The sequence below is a fragment of the Pyxicephalus adspersus genome, chromosome 7 (genome assembly GCF_032062135.1).
Source record: "Pyxicephalus adspersus chromosome 7, UCB_Pads_2.0, whole genome shotgun sequence".
Taxonomy (NCBI): Eukaryota; Metazoa; Chordata; class Amphibia; order Anura; family Pyxicephalidae; genus Pyxicephalus; species Pyxicephalus adspersus.
Genome location: NC_092864.1, coordinates 13,593,472 through 13,614,145, shown reverse-complemented (window position 1 = coordinate 13,614,145; position 20,674 = coordinate 13,593,472). Strand labels below are relative to the sequence as shown.

The 20,674-nt window shown below is 40.2% G+C and overlaps 1 protein-coding gene across 1 annotated transcript in view; it reads left to right on the top strand.

Moving 5' to 3' along the window:
* CASKIN1 (CASK interacting protein 1) overlaps positions 1–20,674 on the top strand; it is a 156,729-nt gene that overhangs the window by 65,244 nt on the left and 70,811 nt on the right. The window contains 1 exon segment of the mRNA XM_072417505.1: positions 20,045–20,096. Within this exon segment, the coding sequence (XP_072273606.1) occupies positions 20,045–20,096 (52 nt within the window).

Here is a 20,674-nt window from a genome sequence, read left to right as displayed (position 1 = left end):
AGCTGCTCGGAGCTCTGTATCTGCTCAAGGTAAGCTCTATAGACAGAACTCCTCCATAGCAACATCAGATAAGATGCTGCACACACTGCAGCTAGAGCTAAGCTACCCGCATGTCATAGAGATGAAAGAATCTCTGTCAAAACCAACTTTTCTTTATAATATTATTTAATACTATTTTGAAGTCTCAGTAGAAACCCAAAGCTTTGTCTAGACGGTTGCTGCTAAACTTTTTTTAAATGTGGTTGGTAAGTGTCACCTTTTTTAATGTATCAGTAACGTCTGTGTTATTACCAGCAAATCCTATAAGCATGCAATCCCTAGGCATATTGCTAAATGTATACTAAAATCTACACATACAAGATGTGTTGCTATTTGTCTACTGTTGGAGAGATTATCTTTTATTTCCTGTTTTGGGGATGCAACAGGAAGTTGAAGGACGTCTGTTAAAAATGAGGGGAATTACTTTTTTTTTCAATGTTTCTCAACCTTACTAACCCTTTCAGGTCTGAATCTATAACTATAATACTTCTGACATAACCAAAGTCCTAGACCAGCCTTTCTCAACCTTTTTTCCATGAGAAAACCATTGAAATAAATTTCAGGTCCAAAGGGAACCCCTGCTAGGCTATACTTACTATATATTCACAGCTCCCAGTATATTGACATAGTGGTCAGTGGGAAGAATTACTCTTACATTACTGGCCATTGGGAAGAATGTCACCCTTACAGATAACAAAAAAGATCTTTGGTGTCAGTGGTAACTGACCTGAGAGACACAAACTGCTCATTGCTTACGGAACCCTTAGTATCATCTGGAGGAACCCTGGTTGAAAAACACTGTTTTACACAGTCACCAAAAACAACTGTCCCAATCTGATAAATTTCCCTCAATTCCATCAATTCCTGACAATATTCAAGGGCTACATGTGAGGGTATAAATCTTTATAATCGGGACCTAGAGTGCTGATATAGAGAGAAATGCAAGGTGTTGAAGTTCGGGTTTATCCTAACCTTTCTAATTAAAAGTAACCTCTTCTTAATCTTGATGCAAATTTACCTATATCTCACCTTACAAAATCTCACCTCTCAGCCTTACAAAATTTCCCTTTCTTACTTGTGCCTGGCCCGTCAGACTTTATAGATTTTTGTGGGGTCTTATTCTGGGACATAAGATGCACAGGAGACAACCCTATGAAAGCAAAGCACTGGTCATATGGCGTCATTAACCAAACTCCTGTGAGTGTAAACTCCAAGCAAAGCAACTGGGTCTTCTCAGTCTGTGAGCTGAAGACCGATTGGTCTGTACAGTCTTCTCAACAGTCACCAACCAGTGGTCTGGCCCATGAGAAAATTTGGTGGTCTGTGGCTCTGTCCCCTGAATGGAAACAGGAGGCTCAGACCTGCTTGCAGCCTTTTTTTGTGTTCACAGCCCTGTGCTACTGTCCCCCAGAATGTTTAGCAAGCAGGTCTGAGCCTGCGATTAGAGAGTGGGTGAGTTCTGGCATCGTGATGACACTTTGGGGGAAAGTTTCTTCCTCTTTGAGTGACACATGGCTCCCTGCACATGCGCGGTCCAGATTTTGTGATTTTAGTGATCCGCATGGTCGGAAAAGGTTGACGACCATTGGTCTACTGGATTTTAAACATGACATTTATTTCTTGCATGGCTGTATAAAAAAAGCTTACACATGTTGAGGTTCTACAAGGTATTGCTGGTTCTTCACACTTTTCTGAACCTTTTCTACAGGACTCCAGAATTCAGTTTTGCATTAGTTCTGGGACAGATCATGGAACACCCACTACCCCACATAACATTATATTTATAATAAACACAGATTATATAGTAAATTATCAGAGAGTTTAAAATTTAAATTCTCACTGTAAAAAGTTGTCTTTTTTTGCAAGTCTGCTTCCATATTTTTGTTCTTTGCATCAATTAAATAAATGTGCAGACTGTCCACTAGAGGGAGTTCCACATCACACTTATGTTGCGTCTGTAGCTTCCCACAATAAATTATTTTTTCAAATTGCATTTTTGAAGCCGAGGAAGCACAAAGTTATAGCGTATCATTCAGAACCACTAAACACATTCCTATATTCTTGCCCAAAACTGCGTCATATTGTTTATAAACAAGCGCTGCCCATTTAGCTCAGTATCACATGATATCCATAAATTCTACACGCTGGTAGATGGAAAGATTTCTGTATTAGTCACGTCTAATTCCTCAGCTAATTTAATTCTCAAGATATAATCCTTATCCCTCTGAACATGTACAAACCTCTAAGAATATACAAATTATTCTCGTGCTACATCGGAATCTTAAGTACCGCCTGGTGGCGAGTGAAAGGCGCGCTGCCGAACATCTTACTTATCCTCCCACTGAGCCTCAGCCAAGGCTTAAACATGAATTTGCTGGGAATAATACAAATGTTGCTGTCTGCCTTCTAAATACGAATAAAGAAAGCGGAAAGGAATTGGGCACGATGAGCTGGCACTGATTTGTTGGGCTGTTTGTATGACCGCTTATCGTTCTTCCACGATGTGCGTTTCTGCCCCTGGAGCCAGGGTGCCAGCTATTTTTTGTTGTTGTTGTTGCGTAGACAGCCTAAGAAATTTCCAAATTGGATGCCCAAACCAACACATAAAACAATGACTTTTTTTTAACGTCTTCCCGTTTGCGCTGGCATGCCGTGAGCACATTTCTAGATTAGAATACACTTGTTCAGGTTAATAAACGAAATCCTTTCTATACACTGCAGACATGCAAAGTTAATTTCCCTCTCCTTGGAATAATGCATGGTAAATTGGCGTACTCTTCACCTCCTCTGCGGTAGGGGAGCTGGGGGGGAGCAGCGCTATTTGTCATTCCTTTCAATGCCAGGGTAGCTGCCACCTACTTGGACTGAGACTTAATTAAAATTTGCTGTTTGCAGTGAGCTGCAGATAAAAAAAAGTTTCAAAGCTTGTTAAATCCAAGACGCGTCGTTTCTCTGGAAGCGAATTAAAGGTGCACTCTGGTTATGACGACAAATTAAATCGATGTGTATAGTTGGGGTTTGGTAGGGCTATTACAGGTAATGTGTAGGTGTCCACAACTCCTCAGGTGGTGATCACCGTCATTTATTCACCGGGTAGGGTACTGCTGCAACAACTTTGATTTTCCATTGATATTTATTTTACTGCACCCATTAATCTTTAACCTCCCTGGTGGTATTCCCGAGTGTGGCTAAGGGATAATTTTCAGTCTCAAAAGCGGTAACCCCAGGGTGACATTGTAAAGGGCTTACCTGGTCCCGACACGCCCGCGGCGTCCTCCGGTGATGTTCACCCGGGATCTGTGTCCCCTGGTCTCACAACCCCCGAGCTGATCGATGTGACTTGTAAGCATGGGGGGGGGGGGGGGGGGGGGGGGGGGGGGGGGGGGGGGTACGTTGGAGGGCGTGACCAGGCAGGAAATTTAAACAGAATGTACTGTTTATATATTCAAAATTACTGATATTTTTAAACCGCCAGGGTGCTTAAAGCCTCGTTACTCACCTGTCCCAGTTCCCTTGCAGGGCACCGCCATCTTCTTCTTTCTTCTTTTCCAGTAGATGATCTGGAATCATCATGATTGGCCTAATGATGTAAATTCTGCGTAGGCGTGTGGGAGTTCATTAATTACCGCATTTGCCGGAAGCCAGGATTGCCGGGTATTTTGGCAACCATAACTGATGCTTCGCATTTACATCTCGGCTTTTTTCAAGATACCTGAAACAATCAGGCAGGTAGGAGGAATTATTGCATACGGGACATTACGTGTCTCTTTCTGCAATAATGACCGGCCTGATCTTGGATCTTAAAGGTAGAACTTTAGTTCCGGTGTTTAGGAAAGTGGTAGTGCATCTCAACTGTGCTTCAGGATTGTCGGTACATTTCCTTGATAGATAAAACTAGACTAATAGATATTACTTTATGGGAGTAGTACATCAACTATGTACAAAGCACAGCAGTGGGAGGGGCCTACAGAAACCACCCACTACAGGCTGTCTGCAGAGAACTAGAGGAAGGGGTGGGTACAAGACCAGTCACCCAGCACATGAACAGAGAGCAGCAGGAAGAGGTCTTAATTACAAGAAAATCCTGCATGTAGCAAGTTTCACCTAAATTCTTTTACAAATCTAGAAGCACACCCAGATTCAAGTAAGAATATACATGCCCTTTGAATTGAATCACTGTTTGCTGATTGTGGCACTAAGAATTATTACTTACTAGTTTCCAAAGACATCAGGACTGTCACATATAGAGCAGGGTCCAATCCTGATCTTTACCCAGAAGTTGGAAGTTTTGTTCAACCATACGGCTCATTTAAACTTGAAGACTGAGAACATCTTGTGGCAGAAATGAAGTACTGCACGTATACTAATGGATTGAAGGCAAGTATTGCAGCCAGAGCTGTTTTTTTCTAACACTCAAATCTAGTTACAACAAAACTTGCCTGAAATTGGGTTTTAAGGTGCCTAATGACATTAGATGAAGGTCCCCTAATCAGGACTTTTGCAAACACTATTCTCTAAGACTCATGGGGATGAAGAAGATTGGACAGATCACTGATGTTTCTTGGACAGCAAGGTGTCTGAAGATTTCCTACCCCACTCTGCAACATAGGTTGTACATGAACAGTTGCCCAACATGACTAGCCAGATGTCTGACTGCTCTAATGTGCGGTTTCACGCTGTAAAAAAAACGGAGACTTTTTTTTAATAGGGCGATACAAAGCTCCACAACAGCTAATTACGTTTCACCTTTGGCCTTTTTATCCTGTGTTAGTGGATTACTGTAGATTGGATATGTGACAGGACTTTCAATCTTCCTCTGCTAAAGGAGAGCATTATTAGCGGAGCCCTGTCTGCAACAAACGTGGGCGCTCCTGGCCTACGAAGTGGCTGTACGGTTAAACCGCGGATCCAGAACCCTGTAAGAATGTGCTGCCACTGTGCCCAGCGTGAAAGATGTTTGAACCCCACAGGGATTCTGTAATTCTGCTGCTTAGATGCACAGTATCCTTTGGAATAGATTGGAGAAGGCTCGTGTTCAGCATACAGACACACCTCTGTACCTTCTTCCACCTGCAGGGGGCCTATTCAATGTATGACATATATCAGGCGTTGGGGGCTAAGCTCCCTCTCCTACAGAGACCAGACGGTTCAATCTCCTGTGCTCCATTGTAGATGAATTACCAGCATTTGTAGAGCAACGGTGATACACAGCAAGATGAAGGTGACTGTATGAGACGTGCCGCTAATATCTCACTACTGGCAGAAAAAAATTCCAGACAAATTTACTGGCCAATTTTCAGTTTTTTTTTTTTCTTGCATTTGATTACTGGAAATTTGCATTATCTTATAAAACAAAATAACCATCAGCTGGTCATTCCACAGACCAGAAAAACTACTTTAATAGGGCTTATTCATAGGGTCAAAGTGACTCTATGGGGCACATTTATCAAATATCAAATAGGATTATCAACACCATTTTTTTAATTATTCCTTACATTTTTTATTATTCCAGAAAACGGATGCCATGACTTTTTTGGCTGATTTCTGGGTTTGGAACTTCTGCGGCCGTGGGGACCCACTGTGGCGCCATTCCTTTGACTGTACCTTGGTTTTAGGATCATAGCTGTGGAGCCAGGTTTCTTCCTCAGTCACTAACCTAAGCCTAACCTAGACTAAAAAATCCTGTGCAACTTCAAAATGGGCCAAAATGGCTTTGGATGCTTCAACTCGGTTCTTCTTCTGATCACTGTTCAAACATTTCGGCACCCACTTCCCTGAAAGCTTGCGCATGTCTAGGATAGTGGTGATAACAAACCCAACACGCTCCCGTGAGATGTCAAGTATCTGGGCTATCATTTTTGAAGATATTCGCCGGTCCTCAATAATCAGCTCATGGACAGCATCGCAGGTTGCCGGGTCAGTTGAGGTTGGGGGGCTCCCACTATGGGGCTCATCTTCAACGGTGAAATGCCCAGTCTTGAAACAAGATATCCAGGTTTTGACAGTGCTGTAGGAAGGGCACTTCTCCCCCAGTGTTTGTGACATCTCAGTGTGAATGTCCTTTGCTGACTTTCCCTGGAGAAACTTCATGATAACCCGTAACTCCAACGATGTGAAAATTGCTTGTGCCTCTGCCATCACAGCTTCTCACTAGAAGAAAAAACAGTTTTAGGAATCGCAAAAACCTGATATTTGCACATAGTAAGATATTAGGCTGTCATATGCCCCCCACACTAATTTTTCTATTTCATCTGGGAGGGAGCAAAGCCAGGAACTTCTCAGCACCCCTTCGTATAAAATGATTGATTGATTTTCCTTTTTCAGTGTATTAGTAAATTGATTGGGCCTGCTGGATCACACACCTCCCATGAGGAGTGGTTTAGTGGTTACTTTCTACATAATATGCAGAAGTTTGCATCCTTTTCTTACTTGTAAGGTCTGAAAATTCTAGCTGAAAGAACAAAAGAAATTAAAAATGTAAGATCACCAAATATAGACATTTTAATTATATTAAATTTAAAGGAACTAGGTCAGGTGTTGGCACTGCTGCTTCTATTATGGGGGTTGTACTCCCTATTTTTTTATAGTAAAGTATGTGTAAATCTATTCCCTAAAGTTCTATACTAACAATAATAGATAATATTCAGTCCCGATTACTTCATTCCATGGGTTGATTACACTCTGTCACTGTGGTGTGTTCCTGCATTGACGCATAGGCTTTAGATGGAGACTGCAAAAGGCTGTGTGCATGCAGGATGCTCAGGCATGACCCACTGTTGTCACCATCAGGAAACCTACCTTGAAAAAACTGCTGTGTGGTCATCATTGGAGAAGGCTGTGTGCATGCAGGATGCTCAGGCATGACCCACTGTTGTCACCATCAGGAAACCTACCTTGAAAAAACTGCTGTGTGGTCATCATTGGAGTCAGGAAGTGCACCAGTACCTATGTGTGTGATCACTACTCTGCCCAGTTTGTTGGAAACCTCTATTTACTTAGGGGGGCAAGCACAGACACAGCCTAAGGGTGTCTGTTAGTGCCAAGGGTGCACCAGTACCTGTATGTGATTATTGCCAAGTGTCAACCAGTACCAGTGTGTGATCATTGCCAAGAGTACAATGCTCCGCCCAGCTTGTTCCAGGTTTAAACAATGAATGAACATCGCCATTTTGCATGGGGTAATCACAGACACAACATAACTAATTGTGCCTTGCAGTGGTAAGGGTGGTCACTGCCATGAATGCACCAGTACCTGTATGTGTGGTCATTGGCAATGGTGCACCAGTTCCTGTATGTGTGGTCATTGGTAAGGGTGCACCAGGTCATTGGTAAGGGTGCACCAGTACCTGTTTGTTTGTGTGGTCATTGGTAAGGGTGCACCAGTACCTGTTTGTGTGGTCATTGGTAATGGTGCACCAGTACCTGTATGTGTGGTCACTGCTCCACCCAGTTTGTTCCAGGTCTGAACCTTTAAGGAAACACGGTTTTACAAAGGGAAGACACAGCATACCTAAGGGTGCCTTGCAGTGGTAGGGGTGCACCAGTACCTGTGTGTGCCCACTACTCCACCCAGTTTGTTCCAGGTCTGAACCAATAAGGAAAAGCCCCTTTTTTACAAAGTGGCAAGCACAGACACAACATACCTAAGGATACCTGTCAGTGCCAACAATGTACCAGTACTTCTATGTGTGGTAATTGCCTCGCCTGTCAGTGCCAACAATGCAGCAGTACCTCTATTGTTGGGCATTTCTTCACCCAGTTTGTTCTGGGTCTGAACCAAGGGTGCACCAGTACCTGAGTAGGCCAGTTTGTTCCAGGTCTGACCAGGAATAAAAACAAAGGGCACAACATACCTTAGAGCGTCTGTCAGTGCTAAGGGTGCACTAGTACCCATATAAACCCCCTACTCTGCCCAGTTTGTTCCAGGTCTGAAAGCTCACCTTTTACAAAGGGCCAAGCACAGATACCACATACCTAAGGGTGTCTGTCAATGCCAATTGTGCACCCGAACCTGTGCCACTGTGTGGTCACTGCTCCGCCTAGTTTGTTCCAGGTCTGACCCAGAAATAAAAACCCATTTTTACAAGGGGGTGGGCACAGAAACAACATACTTTCGGGAACCTGGCCTCGGACTGTGTTCTTCCCACAGCAGCAAAACAGAGTTAAACATGTTAATGAGTTTAATTTATTGATTTGTCATGTTCCTTATTTTATAACGCTATTCAGCTTTTATGTTGGAGCAAAGTTCTTTTTTAAATGCATTATAAATGATAACATTTTGACTCTCGGATATTTCATTAAAAAAGCCGGAGACGAGTGAAAGTGGCACTTAAGCAATGGCCTTGGGTTAAGTAATAATAATGAATTTCTAGATTTCCATCGCTTTCATACGCTCTTACCTATTATTCAATGACACTGAATGTTAACCTCTGGAATATTTCCCATCATGCTCTATGAAACATATAACTACTCTTCCGCCTTGATTGCCATGGTGATGCCAGCGCGGGATGTATTGGAATGCACTCCAACCTTCATTTCCGCATGGTAACAGAGCCGGGGTCCCCAACCATTGCTTGTATCCTTCATTTCTGTGTCTCTACCTTTCCCGGAGACCATTGCAAAGACTGACAAACAGCTGGACCAAGGGTGATCTGAAATAGGAAGTTATCTAAGGCAGCGCTCGCCAACCTTTCGAACCAATAAATTCATAATTTTAAATCCCGTGGACCAAATAATACAAATTTGTTTTAAAAAGATAAATACATTTGTAAAATATTGATCTTCCTAATGGTGCCTGACAAGGACTGTGAAGGCTCTGATTCATTGATCAACTCACGGATAACTGAAGTATTACTTTTGTTACTATTATCATTAGTTGCATTATCTTTGGTATTACTAAAGAAATGCAAAATATCTGTTTGTTTTTTCTCACTCATTATGGGTTTATTTCATTCAAATTCAAGACCAAACAAGAAATGAAAGTTATCAAAATCAAACTTTTTGATGCCAATAAATATAACAGTTATAGAAAATACAGCTAAGGTCATACTTACCTAAAAGAGCATCTGAGAAATAAACAAATTAAATAAAACAATTGGATGGGAATCGCTATTGGCAGAGCGGGGTGACTGTTCTAATGGTGGAAACAATACTGAAGCGTATGGCCCGGCAACGTTTACCTCTCACAACTTAACACTACGCTGATGTCACGCTGCGCCTTCCTTGTTTTTCAGTCTCTAGTACAGTTCGTGAATTTAGTGCAATATAAAGGTGAAAATTGTCATTCAGAATAAAAGAATTTATTAGAATATTTTTGTTTTATTATTAAAAAACAAAAAATTGCAAAAAATGTCCAAAATTTTCTCACGGACCACTGGTTGGCGACCGCTGAAGACAGTATGACTCCATGGTCTTCTAATAGCCATGGCAGGTAGGTGAACATGGAAATTCTGTCATCCCTCACTGACAGGACACAAAATATGGCATCTGTGTCCTCCTTTAGATCCTACAGAACAGAAGTGTGATGTCACAACTTGCTATATGTATTTTTTAGAGGTCTTCCTGGTTTGAGCTGAATGACCTGTAAAATCAGGTTTATGCATTCCATATGCATTAAAAAATGAAACAGCGGTCTCTATGCAAAGGTCACCCTTCTGCCATCAGCAAAATCTATGCTTCTTCCATATTGGAGAGCTTTAGCCCTGATTCAGCAATGGACATGCATGACTTTTGCACAAAGTCAACACAAAAAGCAAGAATCGTATTCTACAGCATGTTGGCTGGGGGTTGATTTTGCTGCCTAGGCTTGGGCTGCTTTAAAAAAAAAACAAAAAAACAGATTATAGACTTTGGTACGTTCAATAGTAATTTCCAGACACTTCTCATTCATACGGTGCAGCTGCTTTTAGTAACAGCTCAGTCACCTCTAAATACATCACAAGTGTTTGGATGTCTGTCTTCAAACAACATTTTTACCTTGTTCAAAAAGTTTCAGTGTACTCTGTGTCTGACTCGTGTTTATCTCTGATATAGCACAGAATTTGCAGTGTCAGACATCAGACAAACTTGTACAGAAGATTTGGTGACAGGTGTTCAGAATAAGATTAGCACGACTTCTAGAGACAAGGTCGTTCCTGAAATGTCACCGCTGTAGCAGTACAAAATCATAATAAGGCAGGACGCTTCATTCTAGAACCCCGGGGGGGTGTGGCATAGCAAATGTGGGTGTGGCTTGTGCTGATATGAGCGTGGTGCAGTTGGTCAGTTCTGGCTAGACAGTAAATTAGATTTATTGATATTAAATACTGGAAATAGTTGAATTGGGCATAAATACTAATCAGATCTCGTATTTCAATCTTCAGTAAGAAAATGAAAAATGGGTGATGAAGAAACATGATTTTGAGTAAACATCAAATAATACAAATAAACTATAAATATTAATAGTACTTTACCTTAGATTGCATACAACCGTCTTTGACTCAAGTATAAACCTAGGGGACATAATTCAGAAGTCATAGCTATTTTTTGAAAACAGTAATCAATATAAAGCCAATAACATTACTGTCAATAAAGACATCCATAGTGTGTTACTTTAAAAACATTTATTTAAAGGGAACAAAATAACATCACATGGACTTGATTTGTTTATCCTTTTTTACTTTTTACAGAATGAAGTATTTTGTACGTGAGTTGTGCTTAAATGATCATTTGTTCATGGCTGTTGGCCACCAGTAGATGGCCCTGTAATATAAAGTATGTAACAATCTCTTCAATACTAAAATGACAGCAGTTTGTTACTCAGTTTAGATGAGTACACAGCGCCATCTACTGGTGTGATCTGATTATAAACTAAAATTATTTTTCCAAAGTTATTATATCTTAAAAATATATGACAATTTTTTTCTAGGCTTTTTAATAAACTGAAGCATATGGCTTGCAATGTAAACCAGAAAAGGTGCAGAGTGCAGTAAACCATATCAACCAATCAATACACATTTTACTACAGCCATCACAATGTGGATTTTGATTGGTTATTTTGGATATAGTATTCTTCTGGCATTGTGTGATTGAAGACACTGCCAGTATGAGTTCCTGGCAGTGAACTCGGCATGGCAGACAGCTGTTTTCTGCACAATAGTTGCTATTTGAAATCAGCCGGTTTCCATTTTTGTATTGCTTTCCTTCTCTGATTCCCAGCGTCCCATGTGTCAGGAAGCTGACAGATTCAGTAATGTACTAATTTGCCTTGTTAATTGCTAGTAAAATAGAAGGGAGCAGACTTGTGTGGAAAGCTAGTGGGAGGACGGATAATTAACCACTACCTCATCATCCCAGATATATTGTTTTTCTTATCATGGCTTAAACTCAGCAAATGTAATGTCTCTTGGATATATTAATTGAAAGTTTACCTGGTGCATAGTTTTTAATATAGAAAAGACACTGCAGGGTACCTGTCACACAAAAACCATTTTGTGATAGGTAATGCAACCTGCTATATTAACACATCAGCCCTGGTCCAGATGCCAAAACGCCAGCTTGTATGGTGTATGGAACTTATGTGATTGTTAGTGTATTTATACACAAAAAATATTTGTTTTATATTTGGATAAAATAGGTTTTGCTATTGAAGAGTTCCCCTTTCTTCCTGTCTGGTCAAATATTGCCATCTGGACAGGAAGTAGGAGTAAATCTCTAATAGAAAGCCTTGAATAGCAGTACAAACCTGACCAGTTCTACCCCTTTCTTATTCCATCCAAAACCCAGAAAAAAGTCTTTGCTGGGCAAACAGTTAAACCTAAATGTTGCTGTTTGTTTTTTCCTCACTTCCTGTTCTGGACACAGTATTTTACTAGACAGGAAGTGAGGAAAATCTACAACAGGGGAACAGAAAGCAATAAAAGCTGACAAGAGGTTTTAGAAAAGGCTGTTGTTGGATTTTTCATTATATCTGGATGAACACTAGAGGGCAGCAGAGTTGCTGCAATATCAGCTTTCTGCTTAGGAAAACTCATTGGGCCTGATTTGTCAAAGCTTTCCAAGGCTGGAGAGGATATCCTTTTGGGTGATCCAGCAAACCTGAAATGGATTTCTTCAAAGTGGTTTGCTAGCAAATGCTTTGAATCCTGAACCAGGTCCATTCCAGGTTTTCTGGATCACCCAGCTTCACTGATGAAGGTGTATCCTCTCCAGCCTTAGAGAGCTTTAATACATCTTGCACAATGTCCCCTGATTCTTTGCATTGTGTATCATTAATGTGGGTGGTCACACTTGTAGTCCCAGCTCTCCACAGCACAATGGGGTGGCTACAAAGAAAGACATACTGAACGGAGCATGAATTGTAGCCATGGGTATTTAAGATATGCAGCTCTACAAATGATATAATGTATTTATGGGGACTATTTAAACACATAACAGCAAGGCAGAATGTATCCTTTTTTTAACTTTAGTGTCAAATTACATTTTGCAGACTTTATATTGCAAGTGAAATAAAAGTGGGCCCAATAATACAATTTTTCTATAATATAAGTACTTTTTACACCCACATAAAACTGCAGCTATATAATAAGTGGAAATGCTTGGGATGACAGCTCTGATCTCTGCACCTTTATGTACTCTTCTAATGTCACCGACACCCTGACAAGAAAGAGGATGGCAATGAGTCACCCTTTTAATAGGGAGCTGTATGATTGCATTTGTAGAGCAGGCAGAATGTGAATGGAGGCTGTATATTGTACAGAACAGCGGTTCCTCCCACTTATTGTTACAATATTCCTACCTTTTTTTCCCATTTAGAGGTGTTGAGGTTGATTCACACTTATGAGCTGCAAAACACAACCATTTTTGGTATTTATACTAAGCTTGTATTTATACTAATCTTGGATAAATGACATTGTGAAAAATAAAATTCATAAACAGGTTCAGTAGAAGCAGAACTAAAGTTCCACTTTTAGGAATCCATGTTCAGGCCAGACATTATTGCAGAAAGGGAAAGGCGATGTCCCTTCTGCAATAATCCCTCCTACCTGCCGGATAAGATTGGGTTTCTTGCAAAAAGCTGTATATGTGCAGGTCAGCTTTGGTTCCCAGGTTTACCGGCATTCCCGGGTTCCCCTGTGTGTGCCAGGAATGAAAGAACCACTCAGCACACTTGTACGAGTTTACATCATCCCGGCCCAGCCAATCAAGATGGCTAAAAATCATCTCCCAGAGGAGAAGAAGGTGGCATCCTGCGAGGGAACGGGGACAGGTGAGTAACACGGATTTAGTCCTGCTTTAAAGCTTTTAATGTTCAGTAGATCCAAAGTTATATACAGCGAAAATTATAAGCAAAGCCTAGCAAAAGTGTAGCTTGGACTCACCCTTCTTCATCTCCATATTCTTTTTATGGGTCGTTTTCACTGACCAATAGGAAGGACTCACACACTTGGACTTTTACATGTTCATTTTCAAGGCCGATCTTTGGGCAAAACTGCTTCCACAGGTTGGGTAATGGATAGTAGTTCTGTAATACTTTTCTTTATTTAATTAAATCAGGATTAAAATATATATTTTGCTGTTTTCTATCATATGATGCATATGAATTTTTGGTAACTTTAGAGGCAGCCAGAAGGTGGAGCTGTAGGTTACCTTTCTTATGTTTTCCAGTCTCCCCTTACCTACTGGGGAAAAGAGCATCGGTTGTTAAGAAAGCTCAATACCTAAAGTTAGAATATAATAAAAATATATATAAAACTAAAAAATTTGAAAAGAATTATAATACAATTAATCTAAATTATATTAAAACGTATATAAAACAAAAAAATAAATAAAAGAATTATAATACAAATAATCGAAATGATAATAAAAATATATAAAACATAAAAAATCTAAAAAAAATTAATTTAAATAATAATAAAAATCTATATAAAACATAAAATTAGAAATGAATTATAGTAAAATTGATTGAAATTATAATAAAATATATAACACATAAAAAATATAAAATAATTATAGTACAATTAATCTAAATGATAAAAAAATATAAAAAATTTGAAAAGTATTTTAATACAAATAACCTAAATGATAATAAAAATATATATAAAACATAAAAGTATAAAAAAAATTATAATTATATACAATATTATAATAGAATAATTATATACAATTAATCTAAATGATAGTTTTACAAATTATAAAGTGTTCATAACACAGGGGAAAGTTTTACCTCCATGATTTCACATACAATGATATGGAACAATAAACACATTGTGATAAGGGTTCACGGGACAAATCCAACTTTGGTCTAATTAAAATGCTGGTTATCGTGTTAATAAGAAGCTGTTGAAATCCATGCTGCACATGATTACTTCTGCCTACTTTCCTTTCAGCGGCAGACTTGCTGAATTGCAGCCTAGTACGTGACCCAATTGTGAATCCTATAGGAAGAATAAGCAAATCCAAGGGCAGGAATTAAAAAGGAAACCCTGAGGTAGAGGGGAGGAAGTCATGAACTATAAAAGGGAGGTCATGGCATGGGAGAGCTAAAGAAGTACATCACCCCAGGCTGACGTACTTTTTTTTTCTCCAGGAGTGGTATTACAGGAAGGGGCACTTACTAGATAGGTAGGATCAGAATTGCGGAGTTGGGATTTTGGGGTTTGACTGAAGAAACTTCATTTGGAGACCACATGGCACTGAAGAAGCTTCTCTCCATGTGTTTGTTATTGTATGAGCTGTATGTTAAAAAAGCTTTGTGTATGTTTTCTGATGGTGGTCATCTTGGTGGAAAAAGTTGGTAAGAAACCTATCCTCGGAATGACAACGGTTTGTTGGTCTTTATGGAATGACTTACTATGGATATAAATATGGTTCAGTATCATCTCAGAGGAGGAGTGTTGTAGCTGACGGCCTGGCTAAAGGAGTTGGAGTTGGATGCTGCACATACAGTATTTGGATTGAAACTGAGGTGCCTACAAAGAACCTATGACCTGAGTTTTGCCATTTGTTACAACGTTTTATAACGGCGGTCGCCAACTGGTGGTCCGCAAGAACATTTTGGTGGTCCACAGTTCTCGTCTGTGCACTCCCCAGTGGGGTCAGGAGAAGCGCCCCGCTCGGAGGGCGCACAAGCAGAGCTGCAGACCATGTCCTCCGTATGGATCACAGGCTCAGGGAAGTGGGCAGGTTGTGTCTCTTCCCCTTCCAGTGACACTCGGCTCCCCGTGCATGCGCAGTCCAAAGCCCAAAAGTAAATTTAGTGGTCTGAAAAGGTTTTCGACCACTGTTTTATAATAAAAGGTTGCTATGGCCATAAGTTGGGGAAGTAATGGTTTGGTGGGGCTGGCATGGCAGTTCTGTGGAATTGTGACTCCATTTGATTTACCCAAGTCAGGTCAGTTCTTCACAAAAACCTCAACATTCTTTAAAAAATGTTACCTGTCTGCAAAATATCTCCAATTTTTGTTTTGGACCTTACTTGCCCAAGTCATACTTGCCATGGTCTTTGACCCGAGAAAATTCTTAACAATGGGGTTCTTTTGTTCAAGATCTGAATTCTGTCTGACCTCACTCCAATGCCTCGGAACAGGAGAATCCAACAATGAGTCTGATTTATTAAAGCTCTCCAAGGCTGGAGAGGATACACTTTCATTAGTGAAGCTGGGTGATCCAGCAAACCTGGAATGGAATTTTTAAAATTTACTTGCTTTGTTAGCAAATTTTTTCAGTCCTGGACCAGATCCATTCCATTTTCTGGATCAACCAGGTTCATTGATGAAAGAGAATCCTCTCCAGCCTTGGAGATCTTTATTAAATCAAGCCCAATCTATAGCATTTTCTTAATCACATAAGCACCATTCTGATTGATGTCACTTCCCCATGTGGCTCTTTAAATGCGCAGTCCTGTTTAAAACGTTGACTAGTACAATACATCTCCTGCTCAGAAAATGGCCCCATTCCGCCCGAACGACAGGCGTGCCTACACAAGTACATTACCCCAGGCAAACATTTACTAGGCCAGATCTATAAAAGCTACAAATCAAGAGGAGTAGGCGGCTGATCAATTTCCCTTTCATATAATAGCATATGTTTTTGATACCGTTCCTTTAATGAGGTATCTTGAGTGAATTTTCCAGGGAGGAAGGTTTCCATGTACCAGGAACGTGATCCATCATCAATCCCATCTTTATAATCAAAGCACACGCTGAAAGAGGAGCGTGTGCGTCATTGTCACTCAGAGCCGGAATGTAACTCTGTTGTTTGGTAGTGGGATTGAACATTCAATAGGAAGCATGATTTAGTTGTCCTGTCAGTTGTATCTATATTAGTGTTAAAAAGTGGAGTGTTCAGAAACAGAAGTACTCCATTGTCTGAACCTTCCTGCATTATAAGAGTTACACTTTAGAGCTAATGGACTAATTTATAGTCCTGCCAGCTGCTTTTTACCTATAATAGCTACTTTACCTAAAGGATTTGTATACCTGCCCATCTATTCCTGACTTTATCTTGGAAAAGAGGAGACCACGGGTGCCTGGCATGCCTATGTTGTCTGGCCCTGTTAGTGCTATATCAAGGCCAGCCAACAATGGCACAAGACAATTGGTCTAGTAGGGGGTAGAAATATAAATCTGGCCCGCTCTGTCTGATGCGTAATGGGGTAGCTGTGCTTGGACATGTAGGTATAGGAGAAACAAGAGTGTCCCCAAAGGTTTCAGAGTCCAAGAGTACTTTTTTCATTATAGAAGTCCAAAGACAACAAGCCATCTTGTTTTGGGTGCTTCAAGGATAGTTGGAATGAAATGTTGCATTCATGTAGGTTGATGTGGAGTGTTAAGAAACAGAAGTACTCCATTGTGTGAAACTTTGGAGTTATCTTTAGGGCTAATGGACGCATTTATAGACCTACCATCTGCTCTTTACCTATCTGAGCGGTTTTACCTGCTAAAGGATTTGTATACCTGCCCATCCATTCCTGACTATCTTGGAAAAGAAGAGACTAGACAACATATTGTAACGAGGCTCATATCAAAACAGCTCAATGATTGTTAAAAGGAGCTTTTTAAAGGAACCATTTAAAGGACCCACTTTTTTAGGAGCCATTTAAAGCTCAATGCACAAATATAACTCACTACAACCACTTTGTCTTGCTTGCCTATACAATGGCCAAACACAGTATGGTAGCACACAAAGTATTGTAGCTTGATATAAATAGTGTTTGCTCATTTAATGACTATGACAAGAGATTGGCCCTCTCAATTTCTAGCCTTCTCATTTGGCTAATACGGGCAACTCAGACACTTTTCCGCCCCATCTGGAAGGCCTTGTGTGTTTCCTATGCAAGCTGGCTGAGCCATATTTCCTCCAGTTTATATGTCACTCTGATCTGACAGAGATGAACATGAAGGGATATGTGTCATGACTTCATCTCGTCATCTAGAGGCATATCACCATTTAGCTCTTAACTTTCCACATCTACCCAGTCCTTATGTCGGCTTTATAATAAGAAGATGGAGGCTGTCAATTTACCATACGGTAGATTGGTGTTTTTTAAAAGGAACCCTAACCCACATATTTTTCTAATTTCCTTTGCATTTTTTTGCCAGTGTAAACATTATTGGATGAGTGTATAGGCTTAGTCTTGGCAGTGAAGGAACATTTAAACACATTCTTGGCAAAATGTGTTTCTTAGCTTGAAGAAAGTTTCTAGTAAGGTTGCCCATAGGCTATATTGTGTACACTTCTTCTGAGATTTCTCTTCTTCCCAAAAGCGCTTTAAGGCCCCCAACACTTTCCTTTTGTCAATCTGTCTACAGGGCTATATTTTGGAATAGCAAACATACTGCATACCCCAGCTTAGGGGTGGCACATAGCTATCTAGACATCCTTTGTTCACTGGGTTTGTACAGCTAGAAGCAAACTGCCATCTTCTAGTTATTGGTTTAAGGGGCACCAATGCAAAACTGGCATACTGTATGTTCAAAGCAGAGCTAAACTAATGTTACTCACCTATCCCTGTTCCATCCTAGGTCATCGTATCTTCCTTCTTCTATTCTTCCACCTTCCGATCTTTGGCCATCTTGCTTTGCCATGCCAGGATGTAATTCCACCATGTGCAGTTCAGCAAACTTTGACAGCTAGGCAGCAATCAGGCAGGAAAGAAAAGTTATTACAGAAGGAACATTGCCTGTCCCTTTCCTTTTCCCTTTAAGCCTTTCCATTCTGGGGCATTTGGCATGGCTATGTTGTCTGGCTCTGTTAGTGTCGTGTCAAGGGTAGCCAATGATGGCACAGGACAGTTGGTCTGGTAGGGGGTGGAACTATAAATCTGGACCTGTCTGGGGTTGCTGTGCTTGGACAAACCAAAGGTTTCTAGTCCAAGGGTATATTTTTCAAGCCATTTATTTTGTGTGCTTCAAGGATGGGTAGAATAAAATGTTTCACTACAGTGACACACTACTTCTTATCTAAAATCTATTATATGCACCTGGGTGCCTCCATGATTTTTTGATTTGACCGATAAATGGTATTTGGGAAAGGTCATGTACTTCTTCGTTTACCGAGAACAGGCTGATCATTTTTTAGATATTTTCCAACACCCTTCTTGCATTACCTGTCATTTTAGAAAACTAAGCAGTTGCATAATTTGCAGTTAGCAGGAATCGTATGGCCACTTTTTAAAGGAACTTTGCAATACTGTCAGTAACCATTGCTGATTGTCCTTTTATCAACCTTCCATCATTTATTATTATCACCAGTCTGCATCAAACAGGTGCAAGTCAGTGGTCAGCAATGGCAGCTCCTATTCTTTTAAATTCTCTCAGTATATTATAGCAAAATAGAGCATTCCATTGGCATGTAAAGAAAACCTGTCACAGAGGTATAGACTTCTAAATGGTCATGCTCACACAAGTTTAGCTACATATTATTACACAGTATTGATATAACTGCGACACAGTTACATGTTACACAGCACTATATAAAGTCCATAGTCATGTCACTAGCTGTCCCTCAAAGGAGCTCACAATCCAATGTCCCTACCGTAGTCATATGTCACTATTAAAATCTAAAGTCAATTAAGTGGGGAAGCCAATTAACCTAACTGCATGGTTTTGGAATGTGGGAGGAAACCGGAGTACCCGGTGGAAACCCACACAAACACGGGGAGAACCAGAAAACTCCATGCAGATAGAGTCCTGGCTGGGATTTGAGCCTGGGACCCAGCGCTGCGAAGACTGGAGCGCTAACCACTGAGCCACTGTGCCAAAGAACATTTAAACTGAAAGAGCATTTTCAGTTTTATAGTTCATAATAAATCACTGATCTGGGAAAACTATGTAGGCAATGCATCGGGGATCCTGGTTAACTACAGACTAAAGCCAAAGGATGAACACAACAACCAGATAACTACCTTGAAGACAGCAATGAAAATGCCTTAAGGCAAATTCCTTATACATGTTAACCAAGTTAACGCATGGCACTACCTTTAGTTGTGAATGTCACTGCAACACTTTTATAGCTGTGAACCATCTGTGCATTCCATTGAGGTGCATTAAGCAAAAATAAAAGTACCTTGAAACCTGCACATCTTCTGCCTTAGCACATGGAATCCCATAATAATACATCTTAATGCCTGTTCATTAATGCTGCCCAACAATGTGAATCTGCCCATAACATCTGTTATAATTGGTTCTCATTAGCAGAGAGAACTGTGTATAACCAGGCAACCATTGGGCACACGTGATATTGCAGCAAGCAAATACAGCATATAAAGCATTGTTGCTGGTCTGTAGGAGGTTTACGCATACACAGCCACATATTTGTCTTTGTATTTCCGTATTTTTTTCTGTGTGCTAGTTTTATTATCATTTTTCAAGTTTTAGCAACTTTGAAGCTTTAAGTAAATATATAAAAGACTTCCATTATTTTGTGGCTGCTGTGCAGGTGTTCTGTATCTGAGGCTGTTTGATGAATCACTGATTGAGCGATACAGCTGTTCTCAATCGTATCTTTTCTTTTTTTATTATCACAGAGCTCCTGGGTTCCGCAAAGAGAGTGAATGTAAATTTTCAAGACCCGGATGGGTAAGCAAATTACTCTACTTCCAATTACATTATTGCATCCCTGTACAGACTGTTCTTCTGGTTTTAAAAATGACTGCAAAGTTTCAAAAAGCAAGCTGTCGATTTAAAGTTTAAAGTAGACCTGTTATAAACTTTTCCCAATTATAAGAAGTATAAGATAAAGTTAGAATTTCTTTAGGAGGATCCAGGATCACCCAGCTCCTTTCCTAGGGTCTGGACATGCTTTTTGCTATCCAGGATGGTCTTGTAATGAAAGGAGTGTTCTCATGCTGGAAGTGGCCTCACAAATGGGCATTACTTTGCGGGCCGCCAGCATAGTGGGACAAGGGGAACTTCTGTACTGGGCACCAATCAAAAGAGCTTGGTATGCTGTAACTTTTAGACTTGGGACCCAAAATTTCTCTGATTACATGGCACATTCTGTATCTAATATCTGTCTAATTCTGTATCTAATATCTGTATCTAATAATATGCAGCTGGGGCCACAAGCATAGGATCCGATCAGACTTTGTGATAAGATACAATAGTCTAAAAATTGCACATATATTTACAACCCAGCATAATAACTATTTTTGAAT